The following is a 21622-nucleotide window of genomic DNA, read 5'->3' as shown; positions in this document are numbered from 1 at the left end:
ATTCTGCTCCACATTGGGACCAATTTCGGGTGAAGACGAGGCCATGGCGATTGTTCTTCTCTAACAACAAATATGATGTTGGGAACCTATTATAAAATAAGAAGAAAAACATTTCTTTTTAAAATGGCTCGCAACAAAGAGCCTTTTACGTTTTGATTAAGAGAACTGGGTGTCTTCCAGTCATCAACGTGAATGATTCGATGCCGAAAGCCACTCCGGACGGATGTGAGAGCTCCCTTGATATCTCCGGCAGTTAAGAGCCGAGCAAGTCCTCTACATACAGTCACTAGCGAAATCGCCTTCCGCCCCAACTGCGCTTCCAACCCTTTTTCAACTTCTCACCAAGGCGCTTTTGGACCGAGCTAACCCCCATACGGTTAGACTCTTAAATATGGATAATCCTGCTTTAGCACTCGCATTGATAAAACGCAACTTGTTTGTGCCTTAGGCAGCAAGGCTTAAAACCCGACACCCACACAATTAGGCAAGGGTTTGTATCGACCGAAATATATCGGTCTCTCCTCCAATAATAATCCGCATAACCCCGCAGCTCTAGACTTGCTCTGTAGAATGCTTGGCGTGACAAAATCTAACGGAGCCCTGCGCCCCTCAGTCATCCGCTTCCATCGTTGCACGATCTGAGCAGGCATCAGTGGAGCAAGTTTTGATCCGTAGATGCCAGCACGGTCAATGCTCCTGCTAGTCGAACCCTTCAGATACTGCTATGCCGGACCCTCATCTGAGAGATCGGTTGGGACTACGCCGTCTGTTTTCCCGTTCCCGATCGCCGGCTAACGCCAGAGCATCTCCTGTCCAGCCATGTGCACCAGCAGCAAATACTCAGAGCTGCAATCTTTTAGACAAAGCCCTTGGGCTTCTCAAAGAGCGGGAACGAGCGACAATACAAGAAAATATTCTGCCTAATACGAATGATATTGGGTCAGCACTTAGAGACGTACTTAAGGCTGCCCACAAGAAACAAAAAATATGTGATGACAAGAGGTGGACTTTTACGATTAGAGGACGTCTTGTGATGCTGCGAGAGGAGGCGGACAAAGTCATCATGTGGTTGGATAGATTTAAGACGGTTGGGGATATCGCTGTGAATGTAGATCCGATACATGCTGGCTTGCCCTGGGCGGGGATCCGTCTCTTACTTGAGGTATAGAGCAACACGACTGCCTCTTTCTGTGTTTAGATTGAGCCAGCATCTTCTAATTTTTTTGTAGGCAGCCGTATCCGAGAGCCGGCAAATGGCAGCCCTTCTAACAGGTCTGAAGACTGCTCTTTATATGACGCATCGATTGAAGGCCTACATGGACTACCTGCAGATCCTACCAGATACCCAAACGCGGACAAATTTCGAGAATGCATTGATCGACCTCCACGCACATGTACTGGAGTTCCTGGCACGAGCGATTAATATATACCGGAAGAACACGCTTCGTCGTGCCGTAGATGCATTCTGGAAGCCTGAAGAAGTACGCGATTTTGAGGGCAAATGTAACGAGGTCGCAGTACGGGCTGAGATTGAGGCCAGCAACTGTGACCGAACCTTAAGCAGCTACGACAGGGATGAAGCAAGTCAGCGCAAAAAACAACTCCAAAGATTGTTGGAGGAGCTGAAAGGGCTTCAAGGCATTGAAGAGTCAGTAAATCTGCTCTTAAGTAAGATCGACTTAGCTAGGCTGCCTTCTGCTGAAGGGGCGGCATTCAACTCCTACGCAGATGAGCTCGATGCGAGATGTCACCCCGACACTCGAATAGACCTTCTGCGCCAAATCAGGGAATGGGCCGAAGACCCAGACGGGAAGTGTATATTTTGGCTGAGCGGCATGGCCGGCACAGGGAAGTCGACAATTTCTCGGACGGTGGCGCAATATTTCGCCAATGAAGGCCAGCTAGGGGCCAGCTTCTTCTTTAAAAGGGGCGAGGGTGAGCGTGGGAACGCGTCTAGGTTTTTCACCACCATCACTACTCAACTCGTGCTGGCGGTCCCCGATATCGTCCCCTTCGTCAGGAATGCAGTCGACGAGCAACCTAATATCGCAGCGAAATCACTAGAAGAACAGTTCGAGAAGCTTATATTGCAACCTTTGTCACGGCTTGACCAGGCTACTCCACACGCCTCTCCGTTAGTTGTTGTGGTCGATGCACTAGATGAATGTGAGATAGAAGGTGATATCAGAAAGACAGAAGGCAATATCAGAAACCTTCTCAATCTCCTGGCGCAAACACAAAAGTTAACTGCAGTCCGCGTGAGGATCTTTCTAACCAGCAGACCAGACCTCCCGATTCGGCTTGGTTTTAAAAAGATGGCCGCTGACGCGCACCAAGACGTAGTCCTCCAAGATATACCTCCAACCACAATTGAACATGATATATCGGTCTTTCTAGAGGATGAATTCACAAAGATAAGAGAAGAGTTCAACTACATACGTTCCGCTGGTTCGTCGCTACCATCAGACTGGCCTGGTGAAAGTGAAGTCCGAACCCTTACCAAGATAGCCTCTCCATTATTCATCTTTGCAGCAACCATATGCCGGTTCGTTGGAGACAAGAGATGGGATCCTAAAGAACAGCTTGCTGCAGTATTAGAGTACCAAGCTACTAGCCAGGCGTCGCAACTCGACCGAACGTACTGTCCAATTTTGGAAAAGTTGCTTCTTGGTCTTACCAAAGCTTTAGAGAAGAGATTAATCCAAGAGTTCCACGAGATAGTCGGTTCGATCGTTGTCCTTGCCGATCCGCTTTCAATGGATTCGCTCGCAAACCTTCTTCAGATTCCAAGAGAGAAGGTGGAGTGCAGACTAGATCCATTGCATTCTGTTCTCAGCATCCCTGCCAACCCAGCTTCTCCTGTAAGACTACTCCATCTTTCATTCCGCGAATTCCTCCTTGATCCCGAGAAGCGGGGCAATAGCGTATTCTGGGTTGATGAGAGGGAGCGAAACAAGGTTCTTGCCAATAGGTGTCTCGAGCTTTTAAGCGGTTCAAAGTACCTTAAGGAAAATATCTGTTCTCTGGAATCACCTGGAACGCTACGAACGGAGATCAACCCGCAAACCATCGAGCACTGCCTTCCAGCGGATGGTAGATACGCTTGCCGTTACTGGGTGCACCACTTAGAGCAGAGTGGGGAGCGAATACATGACGAGGATGCAGTCCACGCATTCCTCCAGAAGCACTTGCTTCACTGGCTTGAAGCTTTAAGTCTTATGGGAAATGTATCTGACAGCATCAACCTGATTAATATTTTGCGTTCACTTACAGACGTAAGTTATTCTGCTTCTCAATACTATATATACTACTTTTCCAATACTCATACAATGGATTAGGAAAATAAAGGGTCCAAAGTATCTCGTTTTCTTTACGACGCAAGACGCTTTCTCCTGCAGAATCGATGGATAGCTGATCAGGCACCGCTTCAGCTCTACTCTTCTGCTATTATTTTTAGTCCAGAGGCGAGTATCGTTAGGGCTATGTTCCAGGACCGCGTCCCTAAATGGATTTGTAGATTGCCAAAAACCCCAAAATCTTGGAGCGCAGAGCTACAGAAGCTCGAAGGGCACAGCAACGATGTCAGCGCGGTCGCCTTCTCTCCTGACGGTAAGCAGCTGGCGTCGGCGTCATACGACGGGACGGTTAGGCTCTGGGACGCAGCGACGGGAGAGCAGGTGAAGAAGCTTGAAGGGCACAGCAGCTTGGTTGAGGCGGTCGCCTTCTCTCCTGACGGCAAGCAGCTGGCGTTGGCGTCGTACGACAGGACGGTCAGGCTCTGGGACGCAGCGACGGGGGAGCAGGTGAAGAAGCTTGAAGGGCACAGCAGGCGGGTTAACGCGGTCGCCTTCTCTCCTGACGGCAAGCGGCTAGGGTCGGCGTCGAGCGACAGGACGGTCAGGCTCTGGGACGCAGCGACGGGAGAGCAGGTGAAGAAGCTTGAAGGGCACAGCAACTGGGTTAACGCGGTCGCCTTCTCTCCTGACGGCAAGCAGCTGGCGTCGGCGTCGGACGACGGGACGGTCAGGCTCTGGGACGCAGCGACGGGAGAGCAGGCGAAGAAGCTTGAAGGGCACAGCGACCAGGGTTAACGCGGTCGCCTTCTCTCCTGACGGCAAGCAGCTGGCGTCGGCGTCGGACGACAGGACGGTCAGGCTCTGGGACGCAGCGACGGGGGAGCAGGTGAAGAAGCTTGAAGGGCACAGCAGCGATGTTAACGCGGTCGCCTTCTCTCCTGACGGCAAGCAGCTGGCGTCGGCGTCGGACGACAGGACGGTCAGGCTCTGGGACGCAGCGACGGGAAGAGCAGGTGAAGAAGCTCGAAGGGCACAGCAGCGGGGTTAACGCGGTCGCCTTCTCCTCTGACGGCAAGCAGCTGGCGTCGGCGTCGCACGACAAGACGGTCAGGCTCTGGGACGCAGCGACGGGAGAGCAGGTGAAGAAGCTCGAAGGGCACAGCAGCGGGGTTAACGCGGTCGCCTTCTCTCCTGACGGCAAGCAGCTGGCGTCGGCGTCGGACGACAGGACGGCCAGGCTCTGGGACGCAGCGACGGGAGAGCAGGTGAAGAAGCTCGAAGGGCACAGCATCGCGGTTAACGCGGTCGCCTTCTCTCCTGACGGCAAGCAGCTGGCGTCGGCGTCGGACGACAGGACGGCCAGGCTCTGGGACGCAGCGACGGGAGAGCAGGTGAAGAAGCTCGAAGGGCACAGCATCGCGGTTAACGCGGTCGCCTTCTCTCCTGACGGCAAGCAGTTGGCGTCGGCGTCGTACGACAAGACGGTCAGGCTCTGGGACGCAGCGACGGGAGAGCAGGTGAAGAAGCTTGAAGGGCACAGCAACTGGGTTAACGCGGTTGTCTTCTCTCCTGACGGCAAGCAGCTGGCGTCGGCGTCGTACGACGAGACGGTCAGGCTCTGGGACGCAGCGACGGGAGATCGGGTGAAGATGTTCAAGCTACAGACTATTATCTCGAGTCTACGTTTCTCTAGCGATAGTCAGTGCTTAGAGACTGATAGAGGGATCCTCGCTATCCCTCCTAGCTCCTCTTCTTCCCTACTACCGCTTCCACAGAAGCCGTTAGATCATATTTTCCTTAACGATGAATGGATAGCTCGAGATGGTCAGAATCTTCTTTGGTTGCCTTATGATTATCGAGGATGTTCAGCGGTAAGAGGAAACCTTCTTGTTATCGGAGGGCAGTCTGGGGTAGTAAGTATTTTCGAATTTACGTAGTAGGTAGGAGATAATAATTGGGAAAGGTTCATATGTTCGAGATCTAAATTCATTGTAATATTTTTTCCTTTGATCTCTATTTCATAGAGGGGCCCTCCTAAACATATAGAGTAAGGACTTGCTACTCCAGTTCTTAAACTTTCTAATATAGTAATCTTCCGAAGGATCTAGAATTTTCGACACATTTATATTATAGTAATAATAAGGCTAGGTTGCTCACTAGCGTGCTTTTTAGAACCAATCAGGCTCCTACCAGGTCAGTCAATTAGCGGAACCCCTCGGAGCAATACTTTGTTTATCAAGAACCGACACGCACACTATTTGAGATAGTATGGCGGTCGGGTTTCAAGCCTTACTGCCCAAGACACAAACGTGGTTTGCGTTTGCGAGTGCATTCGCAAAACATCCGGCCAATAACGTGAGGGCAGGGGCGGAAGCAGGGCGGAAGCTCTGGCGGAGTTTGCGGATGTGGAAGGCGATTTCGCTAAGTAATAGATACAGAACGGTAAGATATCAACGCATATTTAAAGCATGGTTATCCATACTTAGGAGGTCTAACCGTATAAAGGTTGGCTCGGTCCAAAAGTGCCTTGGCGAGAAGTTAAAGAGTTTTTAGAAGCGTAGGAAGGCGATTTCGCTAATGACTGTACAATGAAAGGTGCAGCATGCTTGACGCTTGTGGGTAGAAAAAGCGGAGGCTGGTCTTTCGTCTAGCTTAATGCCGAATTGCCGATTGAGTCCATGCCGAACTAAGATAAAAACGCCTCCACCATGCGCCTAGTATCGCATCAGAGGTGGAGGCCGAAGAACACAGGAAATCATCATTATAAGTTTACCGGTTAGGAATGTGATCTAAAAGTGTTGGGAAGAATCACACGCAGGATGCCTGTTGTACCACCTGCAATAATAAACGTACGAGGAGTTGTCTTTAGGCACTTCCGCAAGCCACGGGCTTGACCCTGTTGGCCGATTAGATATCCCGAAGGCACTGCTGTGGTTCATTAAGTACTTCTACAGAAGCCACGCCGCACAATAATGGAGCCCAAACTGAATATCAGAGACACAGGGTTGGCTGAACGATATACAGACCTCCAAAGACAAGTTTCACAATTTGTACAAAACAATTTATGAATATATTTTTAAACTTCTCAAAGCTGTGAAAGCACTGGTCTCCTTAGCCAAACAACACGGGTATCGCCATAAGATGGAAATCCAAATAAAAAACCGTTTTGGAATAGACATGCGAGAGACTGAATTAAGAGGTAACCCAAGGAACATGTCAACGGCAGTGCGTACCGCGAGTGGAAGGTACTATATCTGTACAAATATCAAAGAAATTCGTTCCATTACAAGAAAGCCGCATTTATCAGGCTAATTCCGCAGGCCCAGTCTGCTCTTCATGTTTCGAATCATCCTTAGCTGCGGACATCTCAAAGGCACCAAACTGCGCTGGCGGCGGTGTGTACGGTTGATAGGAGTTCCTTGGGTCTTGGTAATACGAAAATCTTGGATCCTTTTGGTCGGGAGGATACTGCGAAAACCTCGGATCCCTTGGGTCGACAGGATATTGCGAAAGTCTTGGGTCCTGAGCATAAGGGTTTGCAGCATGGTAGGCTGGATCAACAACACCATATTGCGGGCTTAACATCTGCTGGGAGTGGCCGAATGTGGCGGCATGCTGAAGCGCAGGACTTGTGTGTTGAGACCTAGGGCTTGCGAGAGGGCTGTCGGTGTGTCCGCTGGATGCATTGGAGTACACTGACAAGTGTTGAAACGCGGGGCTTGCTGAGTGAGGGGCCGGGCTTCCAGGAAACATTCCGGGTGAGGCCGGCATCAGAGATGGGCTGCGAGCCCCCAGACGTTCGTTTGCAGCCTTTGCTTCAAGAAGATGTGTTTTTTCAACAAGCCGATCCACCAACTTCGAGTGCGCGTCCTTGAAAGTTTTCTTGACGAAACTAAGCATCATAACATTGCATTTCATCTTGACATCTTCCCGTAGATACAGGCCTTCCTTCGGAATTCCAAGTCCGAGCTCGGCAGGCTGTTTCGGTTCCCCAGGCAATGAGCCACCGACCGTCCATTTTGCTTTAATATCGAGACCGAGGGGAGCGTAAACGTGGGTTTGGAGACCTTCTGGGAGATCGTGGAAGCAGCCGTGGTAGCTGACGGAGCCAGTCGCTAGGCCTCCCGGCAGGTATGAAATCTTGTCTGCGGGGTATTTCCTTTAGCTGCTGATTCTACAAGCGTTTGTGATGTCATGCGCCTCGGAGAATGAGTTACCTTTGATAGTGTACCAAATAGCGTGGAACTCTTCCGGGGTTGCGAAGCTGGGCGGTTTGCATTTGAACCGCTCTACGACCAGTGGATTCAGTTCTATCATTTCAATGTGGTTGTGATAGGTGGAGATGACTGCTTCCCGGGTGATGTTCCCCGGAAGAGGGGTAATGGTCGTAAAGACGGATGTCTTGGAAATCATCGTGTGCCTGGTGGAGTATTGGGGTAAGGATCGTGTTGAGAATGGTATAGAGGATTCCCGCCGCGTCCAGCAGAAATTGTGTCGGAAAGGATGCCAAAAATTAAGGAGAAAGCACAAGAAAGATAAACTTAGCGGTAGGAGCTGGTTGGCGTAAGGGCTGATGGCTCAGCTCAAGCCACATCCAGGCCCAGGCCCAACTTGGTGTCTCCCAAATGTTGTGACCTCAGCACTGCGCCACCATGCATACTTTTAGAAAGATTTATTAAGCCCCGCCGGGAAGTTCGTGCCGGCGAATAAATACGAGATAGGTAAAGGAAAATATCAAATCGTTTGCGAATCGATAGAATGCTTACGGACCAAATGTATTTATGGAAGCACATGACTTGCGGAGCGAGCCCTCCACCTGGGGAAATGAAGGATTTTCATTGGCGTAGAGCTAACTGGGTTTGACACTTAACCCTTGACAGCGAGACATGTCCACTTTTGCTGGAAGCAGAGTATGGTATGACGGGTACGACGAGTACTACGGGCATTTCGGCGGACAAGCTCTACAAATAAGCTCTGCGGAGAGCCATGCTTACTGCTTGGCGGAGCACACTTTATTCATCAGGCCTGCCCGCGCTGGCAAGCTGATGTTCCGTAAGAGAGACTTAAGCCTTCAGCCTTCAGCTTCAGCCTTAAGCCTAATGTTTTAAGCTTTTGAATTGGGTGTGGGGCGTGGGGCGCTGCGTGCTTGATGCACATGGGGCGTCGCATTCTTCAGCAGTTGTGCGACACTCTCCCCTGCTGCTCGCCCAGAACAATAGGGCATTTTACGCCCAACTCTCAATGCATGCATCAAGCACAAATCACATCGTACATGTCCTTCACTCAATCTTCTTCTCAAACACTCGACTCATTTGCTCTATTTGCTTTTGATCTCGTGAAGAACACGCCCTCGACGCAGCGATGGCAGTCGACCAGCGCACCAGCCATACTCCATCACTGCCGAGTGACGTTGGAACACCAGTTCAGCCTTCTCATGATGGCACTCGCACCAATAACGGGCTCACTATTATAGACGTAATTTAGCACAAGGACAACGGTCGACAGGCAAATGCACCATTCTGCTTCACCGTAGTGGCTGAGGTCAATTAAAGGGATCCCAGGCCCCCTCTACGGCCATGCGCAAACGATACCCGCCAGAGGGGTCACCCTGCCTTGAAACCCAAACTTCTGCAGAGATCGCCATCCCCAGCCACTTGACGTTGCGCGGGATTAGTGAGACGGGTTCAAAGCACGCCAGAGACCTGCTGCCGCGTCACACTTTCTCTACTAAATACTCCCGCGGGGTTGTGGGCATAATGCCCGTTTCTGAGCCTTGATAGGTAACAAAGGGAAGAGGCAATCCATAGCAAACACTTTCCTGTCGGTTTTCCGCAATCGACCATTTTTCTTTCCTTCACGATCATCTTTGTTCACTTCTCTCCCTCATCCTTACCGCAAACTCATCCATCAACCTTCTGAGTGATCTGCCGCCCTCCACCATTTTCTAAGGCCGTAACACTCTCCGCCATGGCCGCCATCTTCACTTTACCTCTGCGCATCGCGCAGGGGCTTTTTGCGCTCGTCGTATTAGGTCTAACGTCATACGGTACGTCTTCTCACCTCCACATTTCTCCCCCGAAAATCCGTCGTGGAGCATTCGAGCATTTCCACCCAGCCATACCCAAACCGACAAACCCCCGCTAACCCTCCCCCCACCACAGTCGCGAACTGGTGGTCCGGCCAATGGCACCAATTCCCGCCGTCGGAGGTGAACTTCCTGCTCATCACCGCCGTCTGGACGCTCCTCGCGCTGGCCTACCTCGTCGTCGCGCCCGCGCGCTTCCCCGTCGCCGCGCACAAATCCGGCATCCTGGCCGCCGAGGCCCTGACGATGCTGTTCTGGTTCGCGGGATTCATCGCCCTGGCCGTCTTCCTGAGCGACCGCGTCTGCTTCGGCACCGTCTGCAGCGTCGCGAAAGCTGGCACCGCGTTTGCGGCTTTCGAGTGGTATGTACGGCCCCCAGTTCCGGGGTGTTGAGGGGGGCAAGGGGGGGTGGGGGGGTGTGGTGCAGGGAGATGGCGGTTTTGTGCTGACGAGATGCGCGCAGGTTGTTCTTCGCGGCGACGACGCTCGTAGCGACGCTGCATGTCTGGCGTACCCGCAACACGGGCCAGATGGGGCGTGACCCCAAGGTCGAGATGCACCAGGACGTGTAGGAACCCCGCGCTGCTCTCGAAGCGCCGCGAGCGAGCGCGGCTGGTCCCAGGCTGGTACCTGCTCGCGCTGGCAGTCCGCGCCAAAAAGTCTCCAGGAGCTGTTTTTGTGAAGGGGAGCGGATAGATGGGTTTGATACCCTCCGCCATGTGGATTATTGGTGTGGTTCTGGTTCTGGGATTCTTGTGTCTGGGTGGGATTGGATTGGGGCGTTCTGCGGCTCTGCGTGATGGGGACTTCTTGGAGTATGGGAGCATGATATCAACAAGACTGGCAATTTGATGGCTGCGATTATTGTGATACTTACGTGATACCAATACGGCGAGGACTGCTTTCTTCTATCCATAACTATTGTTATGCCTGGAAATCGAAAATCGGAAAAACTCAGTTGAGGATCAGATTGGGGCTGTCGTTCTTGAGAGCTGACGACTTGGGATAGCACTCGGTAATCCTGTTTCTGGTCCAAATCTGCAGTTCAACCAGGGTGGTTTTTAAAGGGGATATACTGCTAAGCCCCCAAATTGCCACCAAGACAACCTTAACGAGTGCAGATCATGGAATACAACAATTGATTCGAGAGCAAACTACGCTAGACCATACTGAAGGCACCAGCAATCTTAGTAGTAACCAACATCTTTGGAATTGATTGTGGCCAGATGAGGTTGTTGCTATCCATTCAACCCATCATTCCACTGCTTGGGGCCGCTCTCTGTCCTGGTTTTCTTTTCGGTATGGGAATTGCGTGATAAGATCTTAAGTGCTCCGTCAAATGATCTCGTCGGCTGAATCCTCGGTCCTTGACCCGGGAGCAATTATTAACAGAGCAAGGGAATAGCTTCTCCTTAGTATGGACAATCGATTGGTGCCTCTGGAGATCAGCTAATCTACTAAATGAAGCGGTACAGTCCTCGTTATCGCAGGTGAAACTATTTCTCCTACGAGAGGTTAACAATAAGATGCGCAGTAAACTAATCTAACTTACTGCTTGCTTCTACTACTAGGCGTACTTATTGACGTCGATTTTTCGTCTCCCGATGAGGCCGCTGGGGATGGTGCTTCAGGGCCAACTAGGCTTTCTGACTGGTCCCGGCCTTGGCTCTGGTTGCTGTAAGTTGGATACGGTGAAAATCCAGGTTGGGATCTATGTAAAGGGCCGTCTGCACGTAAATTGACTGATCGAAAATGTTCATCAAGGGGAGTGGGAGTGGGAAGTGTGTTCTGGCTTCCACTATTTCGTCCCAGGTAATTGTATGCATTCTCATGGTGGGGATTTTCGTTATAGGTGTGATGAATTGGCCATACTCCTGTTGCTAGTGGATATACTTGAGGCGCCTGAGGTTCCAACTGGTAACTCGAGTATTCTTGTGTAATATGATAACTTTGCCCCAGTTGTTGTTCAGTGTATGGGCCTTTATAGTTAGGGCCGTCAGGATTATCAAAGCCTAGAGAAGACAAGTCTGAGTCATCTTGGTTATCGTTGCTCTTTGTGATCTCAGGTAATAGTGCGGTCCTCGAAACAGACTTGGGTGTCTCGGATGTCGATGGGTTCATTGAGATTGTCGAGGCCGAAACGTTAAGCGCTGTAGATATCATCGTCGTAGTCGCGTTGTATCGACCGGAAAATGCCAGGTCAGGGACTCGTGTGTAGATTGATCTACGAAGAAAAGAGATTATATATGTACAGGAGGTGGGTACCTGTCGATTCAGGTTGGATTTAGCCTATTACCCTATCCTTGTTCTTATTCCGGTTGTACTACCCCCGTTTCAGTTACAGACCCCCCCTCCCTTTCCTATTTCAGACACCTACCTCATGNATAAATAGCTTCTTTTCTTCATAGTTTGAATAGACAGAGTCCTCATTCTTTACTTACTCATCGGTGAACGGACTACCGATCGACAGTACCTCTGATCTAACCTTGATATATGATCGACACCAGGTCGACACATTGAGCGGAGGAGTATCTCCAATGGCAAAAGAAATGTGCAATCGCTGTCCTATAAGATCTGTGCACGTGTGATCTCACGCTATTAGTGTAAGGGTTATTTTAACCCTTACTCGGGCTTGCAGCCCTCCTGTCCTCCTCATCGGTTCGTCTCCGTACGAGGCTATTGCCATACTCTTTACCATATCGCCCTCTTCCATCGACTCTCCTTGTGACTCATGCTCGGCTTGCCTGCTCCCTACCGTACACCTGGGCAATATGCCTTACAATTAGATCTTCTACCTTGGAGTATATATCGCGAACTTTACCATTAAATCCTAGGAGAGTAGTTTAGGTATTATCACTATTTCAGTCGCTGCTCATATGTTGGAAAAGAAATGAAAGCCCTCTTGGAGTTTGCTTCGCAAAAGCACGTTTGGAGACTTGTAGTGTTGCGGTGTAGTTGATTCCCTTGCAACGGTAAAATTCGTCCACAACTTATCGATAAGAATCAGCAAATAGAATCAGTCGATTGCAATACAATATTATTATATATACTCAATCTTTGGGGTTGAGTCGCTCTAGATTAGGTAGCTAACACTTACTCTCTCTATAAAACGGTATTTAGCAGACGCTGCAGCCGTATCGAGTTCTTCCAATTTTGATGTTCCGCACGGATCACCTTCTCTGTGGATCCTAATGCATATGTAGCTTTCCGAGGTTGGTGTTGTGAATTACGTAGCCCGCCTAGTGGCTTTTCCAAAACTCTATTCCACATACAACGCAGCATTGAAGCCAATATCAAATACTTCTGATTTTCATCTGTCTGGCACAACCTCGTTACTATAATACACTCACCCCAATTCCATACTCAAAAAGCAAAAAAAAAGAATTAGTTCCCGCTTCCGCCAAAGCAGATCCGCGGCTTCGTAACTATCCCTCGTTGCGAATGCCATAGCTCGCATCCAGCACCTCTGCAAAGAAAGCAGCAGCACCTCCAGTTTTTCCCCGAGCATTCCAGCACCGCAGGGAAAACCTAAAGCAAGCAATCTAGCAACCGAACAAGGAGAAAGTCCAAAGCCGAGAAACTACCTAGAAAGCGAAAACCGGGTTTTATCATCATGAAGAATTGAATTTTGAAAAATTTATAGAAGGCCTTTTGGTACCCAGAGTCGCTATTCCCGATATTTCCACCACCGAGACCCGAAACCCGACACCGCCATGCCGAAATATACCAAATCTTCCATGTCGTATCGCAGAAATGTGCAGATCTCATAAGAGGAAAAGGAGACATCCCTAAAACGTCGGAGAGGCCGTTGGTGCGAAAGAAAGAAGAAAGAAGTTAAGCAGAGCAGACAAGGCCGAGAATCCAAAGCAGGCAGAAGAACGGAAATCATGACATTGTATCATAGAAAGAAGTCAAGCCGGCGTATTCCAGCGCAACTAGAGCTACATTCTATTAAAAACAAGCATGAAGTCCGTATTAGTTCGCATCTCAGAAAACCCCAGTATGACAGTGCGGACGCCGCAATACTGAACACATAAGATGAGAAATTGCGTGATTATGTTGGAATGTCAACGAGAAGCGAGAGCAGTTGAGGTGATTTCATTGACACGCTGGCACAGCCCAGAAATTTTGCGCAGGATTGGGTTGCGGGGATCGCTCTCGTTGATGCGTATATACGCGGTTGAAAGGCGGTCCTTCAGAACCTCCATGATACGCGGGATGATCTCCACAATCTCAGAGTCCTAAATATATTAGTACGAAACACATTGTACACGATGGAAGCAGTGAAACTAACCTTAGGATTGATTGTATTGAGGACAGCGTCCAACCAAACAAGACGCTCGGGAATATTCCTCTCCAGTTCCTGAGTAACGATTGCAGCAGTAGACAAGGCCACCAGGGGTGAAACGCGTGAAAGATATGTAGGGTTGCAGCGAACGAAAACAGTATCGAAGAGTTCGGCTGGACGCGTAGAGTGCAACCACTTACAACGTTAGCGTACACAACCTAGGCACCGGACACGGAATTTACTTACAGTGACTGTACCAGCTTCGAAATCCCCCTCAGACATCAACCTCGTAATGGTCTCTTGCTCTTCTTCCTCTGGGTTCTTGACTGGCGAAGGGCCAGGTTGGGCGGATGATGCTGCTTGAGAGCCGTCACGAGTGTGAGGATGAGGGCTGTCTTGTTGATGTTTGAGGATCTGGGCTTGGAACTCTGACTGAGAGGCTGCCATAGACTGCACCGTTTCGGACAGCCCTCTTACAAGATTAGTAAGCTGCTCGATCTTGGCGGTATCGTTATGACGCTGAGCGCCTGCCTGATGAAGCTGCTCAGAGACGCGGTGCTCGATTGTAGCAGCAAAGTTGGAGAATGCGGGAGTTACGATTGATCCCAAGCATGCTGAGACTGTTGATTCCACTTGGTTTGTAACCCTTTTGGACACAAGCTCAGAGATGGTTTCTAGAACCTCAGGATCTTGCATCGTTTTGGTCACAGCGTTCGGAAGGATCGAATTAATTTCCTTGGGAACGGCAGCCTGGATTGACGTAGAGATGGATTCAGTTAGTCTTCGGTCAAGAGACGCGGTAACGGTTGACTGAAGGTTGGGTACGACTACATCCTGGATGCTGCTAGAGATAATGCGGGTAAGGCTCTTCTCAACGTTCTCTGACAAGGTGCTTGAGACAAGACGAAGGACTGCATCCTGTTTGGCTGCATTTGCTGCCGCTTGGACGCGCTTATCCTCATCAAAGCGCCGGTACAATGACTCAAGCTCGCGGGTGAAGCCTTTAGAGAACTCTGCGGAAATATTCTCTTCAAGTTTCTTGATGTCTTGTTCCATATGGCTAGTAGATGGGTCGGCAGGGGCAGACTGCTGGAGATGCTGACTTAAAAGTCGTGTAGCCCACTCGGGCGCCTCTGTCTCTGGAACTTCGGCAATTGCTGCTGGCTCCGCAGCAGGTGTCGACTTAGGAGATGGTGACTTGGCACGCTGTGCAGCTTGTGCGTACGATGTCGCAGTTACAATTGACGGATTGGTGCGAGTTGCACTCGACGTTTGCGAAGCGGTGTCAGCGTTAGAACGCTTCTTCTTTTTCTTCTCCACCTTTTCGGAACCGTTGATGATAGCAGCTCTTGCAGCATCCTGCTTGCTTTCAACCTTAGCTAAGGTCGAGGCTCTGGTGGTGGCCTCTGGGTCCAGTGACTGCCGAGATGAGGCACTATTCTCTTTCTTGATGCTTTCACGGGGAGAGCGACTGGGCCCCGTTAGAGGAGCTGTTATTTCACTAGCAGCAGTAGTGTCCTCAACAACCTGAGCCTGGATAGATCTAATGGGACCGACTACGATGATGCCCTCGGCTTCCGCATCGACAGGGTGCAGAGCCTCACCGTCTTTCCTCCATCCCAGATCAAATCTTCGAACACCCATACAGCTAACACCTTTCGAGTGCATGACATATAGCTCGAAGAGAGGGTTGTTATCTGGAGTGTCATTTTCGGAAGGGCTCGCGGGATCATTTAGCATCTGCAGGCTCCTCAGTTGGCCTTTGGATGCAAATGAATATTCAAGGATACTGGTCATAATGGCCGTGGCATTCACAGTTGGCAGTGGCGTTTTCGCATCTTTGCGCGCCAGACGAGTGATATAAGTGGCCTGGGATGACATCGGAAGGTTATATCTCGGGCATGAAACATGAATGAAATAAATGGAGTTCCGAGTAGGATGTCCCACGGCCAGAATTCCTGTTTTCGGATGAAATGCAACACTGCAGATAGCATCAGATTCCTTCTCGTGGGGCAGGCTGATCTCTTGCACTGCCTTTCCAAGGCCGAGATCCCACAGCTGGAATGTATGGTTCTGTTTCATACCAACCATGACATATCTTAGAGCAATGCCTTTCGCGCATGGTCGGTCCTTGTCAAAGAAGAATACGGATGTCGGCCACGATTTGGCGTTTGGGGAGGTGGTCGTAAATTCTAATAGCGGCTCCTTAATCTCGATTGGCGGGAATTCTCCCGTGGGTATGCCAAACTCTCCGGTTGTAAGCTCACGGACATCCCAAAACCGCATCTTACCAGCTTTGTCCAACGACACAATAACGGTATCGTCTTCACTAAAGGCGAAGTCTTTGCCAGCTTTTCCAGTCAAAATTTTGAGCGAGCGTTCTTGTAGGTATTTTTCGCTGTTGCAAACTCGAGACTTCTGATCGGTGTACCTTGGGTCGCGGGCAACCTTGGGCCAGACAATGTTGATTGACTTGCCTCGACCCACCGCGAAATAATCTGGATGGCGAGAGCTAGTTTTGGCGCGCGTCTTCAACTGACCACCTGAAGTGTTGTCATCTTGGGCAGGGGCGGGAGGAAATATGAGACCTTGCGTTTCAAGGCTATCAATCTGGTCCTCTCTTGAACCAAGAGCTGAAGCCCAAAACACAGTTCCGTTGACACCAATGCCAAGGATGCTCTCAGGGACATCCTCAGATGGCTGGACGTCAGCTGCAGTGCACATGGCGAGATTGAAAATGCGCTCTTTGAAGCCATGGAACACCTGTCGGAAGTACCCATTCTCTTGGCGTATGATGCGAAGGCCGCCATGCTTCGCAAGAGCGTAGACAATGAAATTCTTGGTTGCAGCAACGAGGGAGCGATCGATCTGATCGAATTCTTTCTTCAGTCGGGCGATATCCATCATGGTTTCCTGGCGGATGGCTAGGGCACGATCTGGAAGGTTCTTGGCGGAGATGGCAGCGAAAGCCTTCATTGGGAATTTATAGACTCGCACAGTTTGCTCTTCCTCCTTGGCAGGACTGTCATCCGCTTCGGCGCTCTCCCAGCTGTCAGCGACGTCTGCCTGAGCAACATCCTCAACGACTTCTTTCAATGCTTCAGCTATTGGCTTTGGCAAAGTCTCATCCAGTGCGCGAACATTCTTATCATCCTCAAGCTCTTTTTTTATTTCAACAGCTGTGTCGTGGATGGCTCTCTCCATTTCCTTCACAGCTCCCTTAGCCATCGGCACATCCTCGGCCTTCGCTATCGAATGACCGTTCGCCTTCTTATCTACCTGTGCAAGGGCTTCCTCCACTTGCTTGTCGACCTTCTCTCCGACGCCACTTACGGCTTCGGATACAGTCGCAGGTGGATAATCTGGAACCGGAGCCACTGGGGGGGACGTAATCGGGGTTTGTACAGAGCTGGGTGAGAGTTTCCGAGCCTTCGGTGCTGCCCTAGATCTCTCAGCACTTTGATCTTTGCTGTCTCCAGTTATGATAGAGGAAGTATCTCTGCCGTGTTTGGGTTTGAGTATTTCTATCTTCGATACAGTGGGCTTTGAGCGATCTGATACGGGTGTACGATTACGTGGGCTCAAAGCTGACAGCTGCTCAAACGGGTTGACGTAAGTAAAAATAGACGCCTTTGGAGTTGACGAAGCTGGCTCAAATGGACTCGCTTGGTCTGCGTTGTCACCGCCGAAGACTAGAGTTGGCGACTCGGTGCGATTCCGAACCGATGGGTTAAAGGAAATCTTCTCTGATCTAGCATCGGCGAGATCCTGAGCGAGATCATCGACAGCTGTCTCAGGCATGTTCGAGGTCTCAATTGAAGCGAGGACTTCACCGCTTTGCTTAGTAGAGAGGCTGTCAGATTGAGCAGGCTTTGGGTGATTAAGCAATCTCAACAGCAAGTCTTGCGGATTCTCCGAGGATGAAGGCGCCTGCTCAACCTTGCCACTGGGTGCGGAAGAAGCAGCCGCTGGGGTATGAGTCGAGCCCTGTGAAGAGGGTTTCCGCATGAAAGAAGCGACTAAATCCGACGCAGAGATCGTACGCTCATGTGCGGAATTGTCTGGTGCTTGCAAGTTCTCTACAGAAGCGTGAGATGGCCGGTGTTCGGGTGCGATAGCTTGGTGTGGTGCAGCGGCGCCGGGCTGGTTGAATTTGAGCAGGTTGAGCAAGCTAGCTGTGCGATCAGAGCTGCTCTGCTCAGGCGCCGGTGTGTTGGTGATTGAGGTGTTTGGAGACATAGCAGCCGATTGATGATGAGGCTGCGGTCCTGAAGGCACAGGGGAGAAGATCGGTGAGGACGGCTGGTGGTACGTCTGGTTCGCGCCAGACGCGCCAGAAGAGGTTGCACTTTGACTTTCGAGGCGGGCAAACAGCTCTTGCAGGTCCGCCATGGCGAGTGAGTGATAGAGATTGGCGATAAAATTCGCCCGCCGCGATGAGGTGAGTTTGTGGTAGATGAGGAGGCTGGGAGCTCACTGACGTTGAAATTTCAGCCTGCTGATTTGGCGTATGCGTTAAATCCTTTCAAAGCTTGGCACAATTTTTCCCCGTTTTCCCGCCAGAACAATATTGAACGTAGAACTCTAAATTTACTTTATAGCTTAATAACTTCTTAACTATATACTTTATTAAAATAATTATAAAATATAAAATATAAAGTTTAAGGATTTAATTTAATAATACTATTCTTATTAAAATCGAATTATAATATCTCTACTACTTTAAATTAGATTTTAAAAAGAATAGTACTATTAGATTTAACTTACTAAACTTTATATTTTTAATTATTTTAGTAAAGCAAATAGTTAAGAAGTTATTAAGCTATAAAGTAAATTTAGAGCACTACGTTTAATATCGTTTTAGCGGGAAAACTGTAACTTTTATGCCAAGTGTTAAAAGGATTAATGCATACGCCAAATGACAACTATGCTGGGAGCTGCTAACCACACCCAATCAACATTCTGCAGCTGTCCAGTCTCAAAACTCTTCAGCACATGAAGCATTGGCTGGGCTGACACGGCTTTACCAATCTTAGATAGGGCCACTCAAATAGATTTGTCGAGGCAATTACAGCGCAACTGCTCTGCTACCGCTAGAAATTGTGAGGCGGCACCGTTCAGTCATTGAGAACCAGTCGTGCCTCCGATGGCGCTCTTTAGTGTCTAGCGCCTCAGCTTCAGGTCAGATCTAGTGCAGTCAATAAGAAGCCGTTTCCAAACCTAACTAGACAATCACGCGCGATCTCTTCAAACCATAGTATAGAGGTCTTCAACAGCCTGCTTAAAATGCCTGTTTCGTGGCGCCGGTTGAATGAATTATATTTCGAATTCCTGACGACAAAGGCGTTTGCCAAGCATCTATATAACATGTCTATCTCTATAGCTAAAGGAGCGCAATAATGAAATTAAATCTTTAATATAATTGTGCTGCTCTCGCATCTTTCTCCAGCAAAATGTACCCCAACAACTTTGACCTTTGTTCCGACGTCGCTCTTCACCTTCTCTACCAGAGCATTGCACAATATGAACTCAAGAGCATATGCCCGACCAACGCAATGCCCATCGAACTCAAGCATAAAGTATGCAAAAGGTCCGGTGATATTGCTATACGGGCACCCATAAATCTGTCCAGATTTGTCTGCCTTTTCTTCGTTCTTGACCATCTCACGGTATTCCCACATCAACCGCCAGTGCGACCTGTCTCCTTCACCTCGAGCTTCTATTCGAATATTTTCAACGAAATATGGCTGTTTTGACCAAGCTATAGGAGCGATCGTAACTTCAATAACTTCCACGAGTAAGGTGGGCTTCTCTATCCGTGATCCTTTTAGAAATATGCCAAGTTCATGCAATCGATCATTTGATGATTGATCGGAATCGTCAATTCTCCCAACAGGAAAATTCAACGTCTTGATTTGACCTCCAGTATTCCAGAGAGGAATGCAGTTGATCTCGTTGCCTAGCTTGAGATAGAGGCCGATGTGGAGTTCGGGAGAAGACCAGCGACACCTAAAAGTAGCGTTGACCTGAAGCCTTCCATCAGCAGGCATGTTCAGTTTGAACAGGCGGAGACTGCTATCGTATGCTCTTTGCTTTGATTCGTTATCTGGTGCCACGCTCTTCACCCACACAGCTAGCCTTGAGGGTTCACTAAGAAGCTCCCCGTAAAGAATATTTGTTTGGTTGCCCACCTGCTTTTCCAGCATCGCTGGCCGCAGCAGATGTGGCAAGAGTGACTGCGCTCCGAGCTGCGAATGCATTTTTTGCCCATCGTATATCTCATCGAGCAATCGCCCATGAGTGGTAAAGCTTCGGCTGAAATCAGTGTGGAATAAATGCTCAGAACCTGCCGGATACTCATGAGCAAAGCGAGTGATCGGGTATTGCGAGTACTGTGATGTTTGGTGTGACTGGCCTTTCTCACAGGAACAATCGAGGTCGTCTGGCAAGAGTTCTCCATCCCACATGGAACGCTCGACGGCGCGACCATTTTTTGGGAAATGCTCGAACGACCACGCCGGCGCGAAGATACCTGCAGAGAGTCCAATTTCGGCGAGCTTGGCTACTGCAACTCCAGTATTTGTTCCACCACCGCCCTTTTCTGGATACGTTACTCTTGGATTAGTGGCCTTGTTCGTATTCTGGGCCCAGACATCAATGCCGAAGTACAAATCCTGCAACCGCAATTGACTTCTCTCCGCCAGAAGCTTAGCTTTTAGAGCGCTTTCTTCTTTCCAGCAATAATTTGTAAGTATTGCGCCGGATTCTTGTGCAAACGAAAGATTATTGTCTGTCAAGCTATTCTGGTAATCGATTCTATTATCGACTGTGATCGCATCGTACCTGGTAAATTAGTTAGGCAGACACTTTGGTCAACAATCTGATAGTAATGGTAACTGTGTACATTCTCGTTTCTCATAAATATTAGAGTGCTGTTCGAGGACGTGACAGATCAAAGATTTTCATAATTTTAAAATGATATTTTAAATAAATAAAAGATATACTGTATAAGTTGTTTTTGCATGGCTGGATGAAAGTAGAATAACAACTTGAACAACACTGACCAAACGACTTTGCTCTCACTACCAAGCTCCGATTTCAACTGTTTGAGGAAACATAAGAGCAGGTATACATCCCAGCTCTCTTTTGGAAACGGTTTCTCTATATTTATGAGCCAGCCGTCAAAACCGTAGTGGTGAGCAATTCTAGTAAGTTTACTTGCAACTGGGAAATGTAGAATGCTTCCTTCAGGGTTTACAACGGCGCTATTATTGAGAATCCTTTCGGTTTCTTTTGTCCCTGGCTCAACAATGAAGGTACCTAGCACTTTGACGCCGTTCCGATGGAGGGTGTTGGTCCAAGATGGAGGAGGAACGCAAGCCAGCTTATGCGAAAAATAGATGAACGTAGAGACAAATTGCAGATACTCGCAGCAATAGATTTCTGTATCAATTCCAATACCTTGACAAGATTCATAATCGTGGTAGTTCCCCGAGAAGTCATGACATAGCAGGACATTTGCTTTTCCTTGGGTATCTTTCTCTGTAAACTGAGCTCGTGGAAGGAGAGGTGTATTCGCCCTCTGAAGAGGATCCGATGACTCTGCTGTCCACCGCTCTATCTGGTCAAAGTAATCAAAATATGTAAAGCCTTTCAAGGAGTCTAGAAGCTGCTGTTTGCGCCTCTCCTCTGGAGTTGGGCCATGGTCTGGAGGAGGGAAACAATCGCGAAGACCATCCCGAATTGGGCGCAGGATATCTTTCCATCCGAGTATATTCATTATGGAAGAGTTATAGGCAAATATACACAGGCCATCCGGGCTATCTTCGTCAATCAGATTGGCTTAGGGAGTCGATTTTGTCCGTCGTTTCATGCGGAGGAGCTGAGGACGGCGTGGCTGCAACTCACCCTGTAGGTCCGAGCGTGAACATCTGTCGTCTCGAAATAAATGTT

At 49.3% G+C, this 21622-nt stretch overlaps 6 protein-coding genes across 6 annotated transcripts; 2 read left to right on the top strand and 4 right to left on the bottom strand.

The window, feature by feature from the left end:
• Window positions 1–633: 633 nt before the first annotated feature.
• K441DRAFT_608944 (WD40 repeat-like protein) lies at window positions 634–5233 on the top strand (the record flags this gene model as incomplete). The annotated part of the gene is made up of 4 exons (XM_067645491.1): window positions 634–1162; window positions 1230–3275; window positions 3339–3929; window positions 4310–5233. The coding sequence occupies exons 1-4, from the start codon at window positions 725–727 to the stop codon at window positions 5231–5233; spliced, it is 3999 nt and encodes a 1332-aa protein (XP_067505056.1). The 5' UTR covers window positions 634–724.
• Window positions 5234–7082: 1849 nt separating this feature from the next.
• Window positions 7083–7700, bottom strand: K441DRAFT_429414 (uncharacterized protein; the record flags this gene model as incomplete). The annotated part of the gene is made up of 2 exons (XM_067641619.1): window positions 7083–7441; window positions 7514–7700. Coding segments are annotated over 2 exons (546 nt in total), but the record flags the coding sequence as incomplete, so codon positions are not given.
• A 1563-nt stretch (window positions 7701–9263) lies between these two features.
• K441DRAFT_466056 (uncharacterized protein) lies at window positions 9264–9941 on the top strand (the record flags this gene model as incomplete). The annotated part of the gene is made up of 3 exons (XM_067641813.1): window positions 9264–9342; window positions 9458–9743; window positions 9845–9941. Coding segments are annotated over 3 exons (462 nt in total), but the record flags the coding sequence as incomplete, so codon positions are not given.
• A 638-nt stretch (window positions 9942–10579) lies between these two features.
• Window positions 10580–11566, bottom strand: K441DRAFT_658255 (uncharacterized protein). Its single transcript, XM_067648312.1, has 2 exons — window positions 10934–11566; window positions 10580–10886 (listed from the first exon to the last, which is right to left on the bottom strand). The coding sequence occupies exons 1-2, from the start codon at window positions 11500–11502 to the stop codon at window positions 10628–10630; spliced, it is 828 nt and encodes a 275-aa protein (XP_067505053.1). The 5' UTR covers window positions 11503–11566; the 3' UTR covers window positions 10580–10627.
• A 1741-nt stretch (window positions 11567–13307) lies between these two features.
• On the bottom strand, window positions 13308–18100 carry K441DRAFT_68120 (uncharacterized protein). The gene is made up of 3 exons (XM_067651447.1): window positions 13916–18100; window positions 13676–13864; window positions 13308–13622 (listed from the first exon to the last, which is right to left on the bottom strand). The coding sequence occupies exons 1-3, from the start codon at window positions 18059–18061 to the stop codon at window positions 13449–13451; spliced, it is 4509 nt and encodes a 1502-aa protein (XP_067505052.1). The 5' UTR covers window positions 18062–18100; the 3' UTR covers window positions 13308–13448.
• An 870-nt stretch (window positions 18101–18970) lies between these two features.
• K441DRAFT_658253 (glycoside hydrolase family 85 protein) lies at window positions 18971–21536 on the bottom strand. The gene is made up of 2 exons (XM_067648311.1): window positions 20734–21536; window positions 18971–20512 (listed from the first exon to the last, which is right to left on the bottom strand). The coding sequence occupies exons 1-2, from the start codon at window positions 21447–21449 to the stop codon at window positions 19075–19077; spliced, it is 2154 nt and encodes a 717-aa protein (XP_067505051.1). The 5' UTR covers window positions 21450–21536; the 3' UTR covers window positions 18971–19074.
• Between the last annotated feature and the right edge of the window lie 86 nt (window positions 21537–21622).

The sequence above is a fragment of the Cenococcum geophilum genome, assembly GCF_001692895.1.
Source record: "Cenococcum geophilum 1.58 unplaced genomic scaffold K441scaffold_16, whole genome shotgun sequence".
Classification (NCBI taxonomy): Eukaryota; Fungi; Ascomycota; class Dothideomycetes; order Gloniales; family Gloniaceae; genus Cenococcum; species Cenococcum geophilum.
The sequence above is the reverse complement of the archived record's forward strand: the minus strand, read 5'-3'. Positions and strand labels throughout refer to the sequence as shown.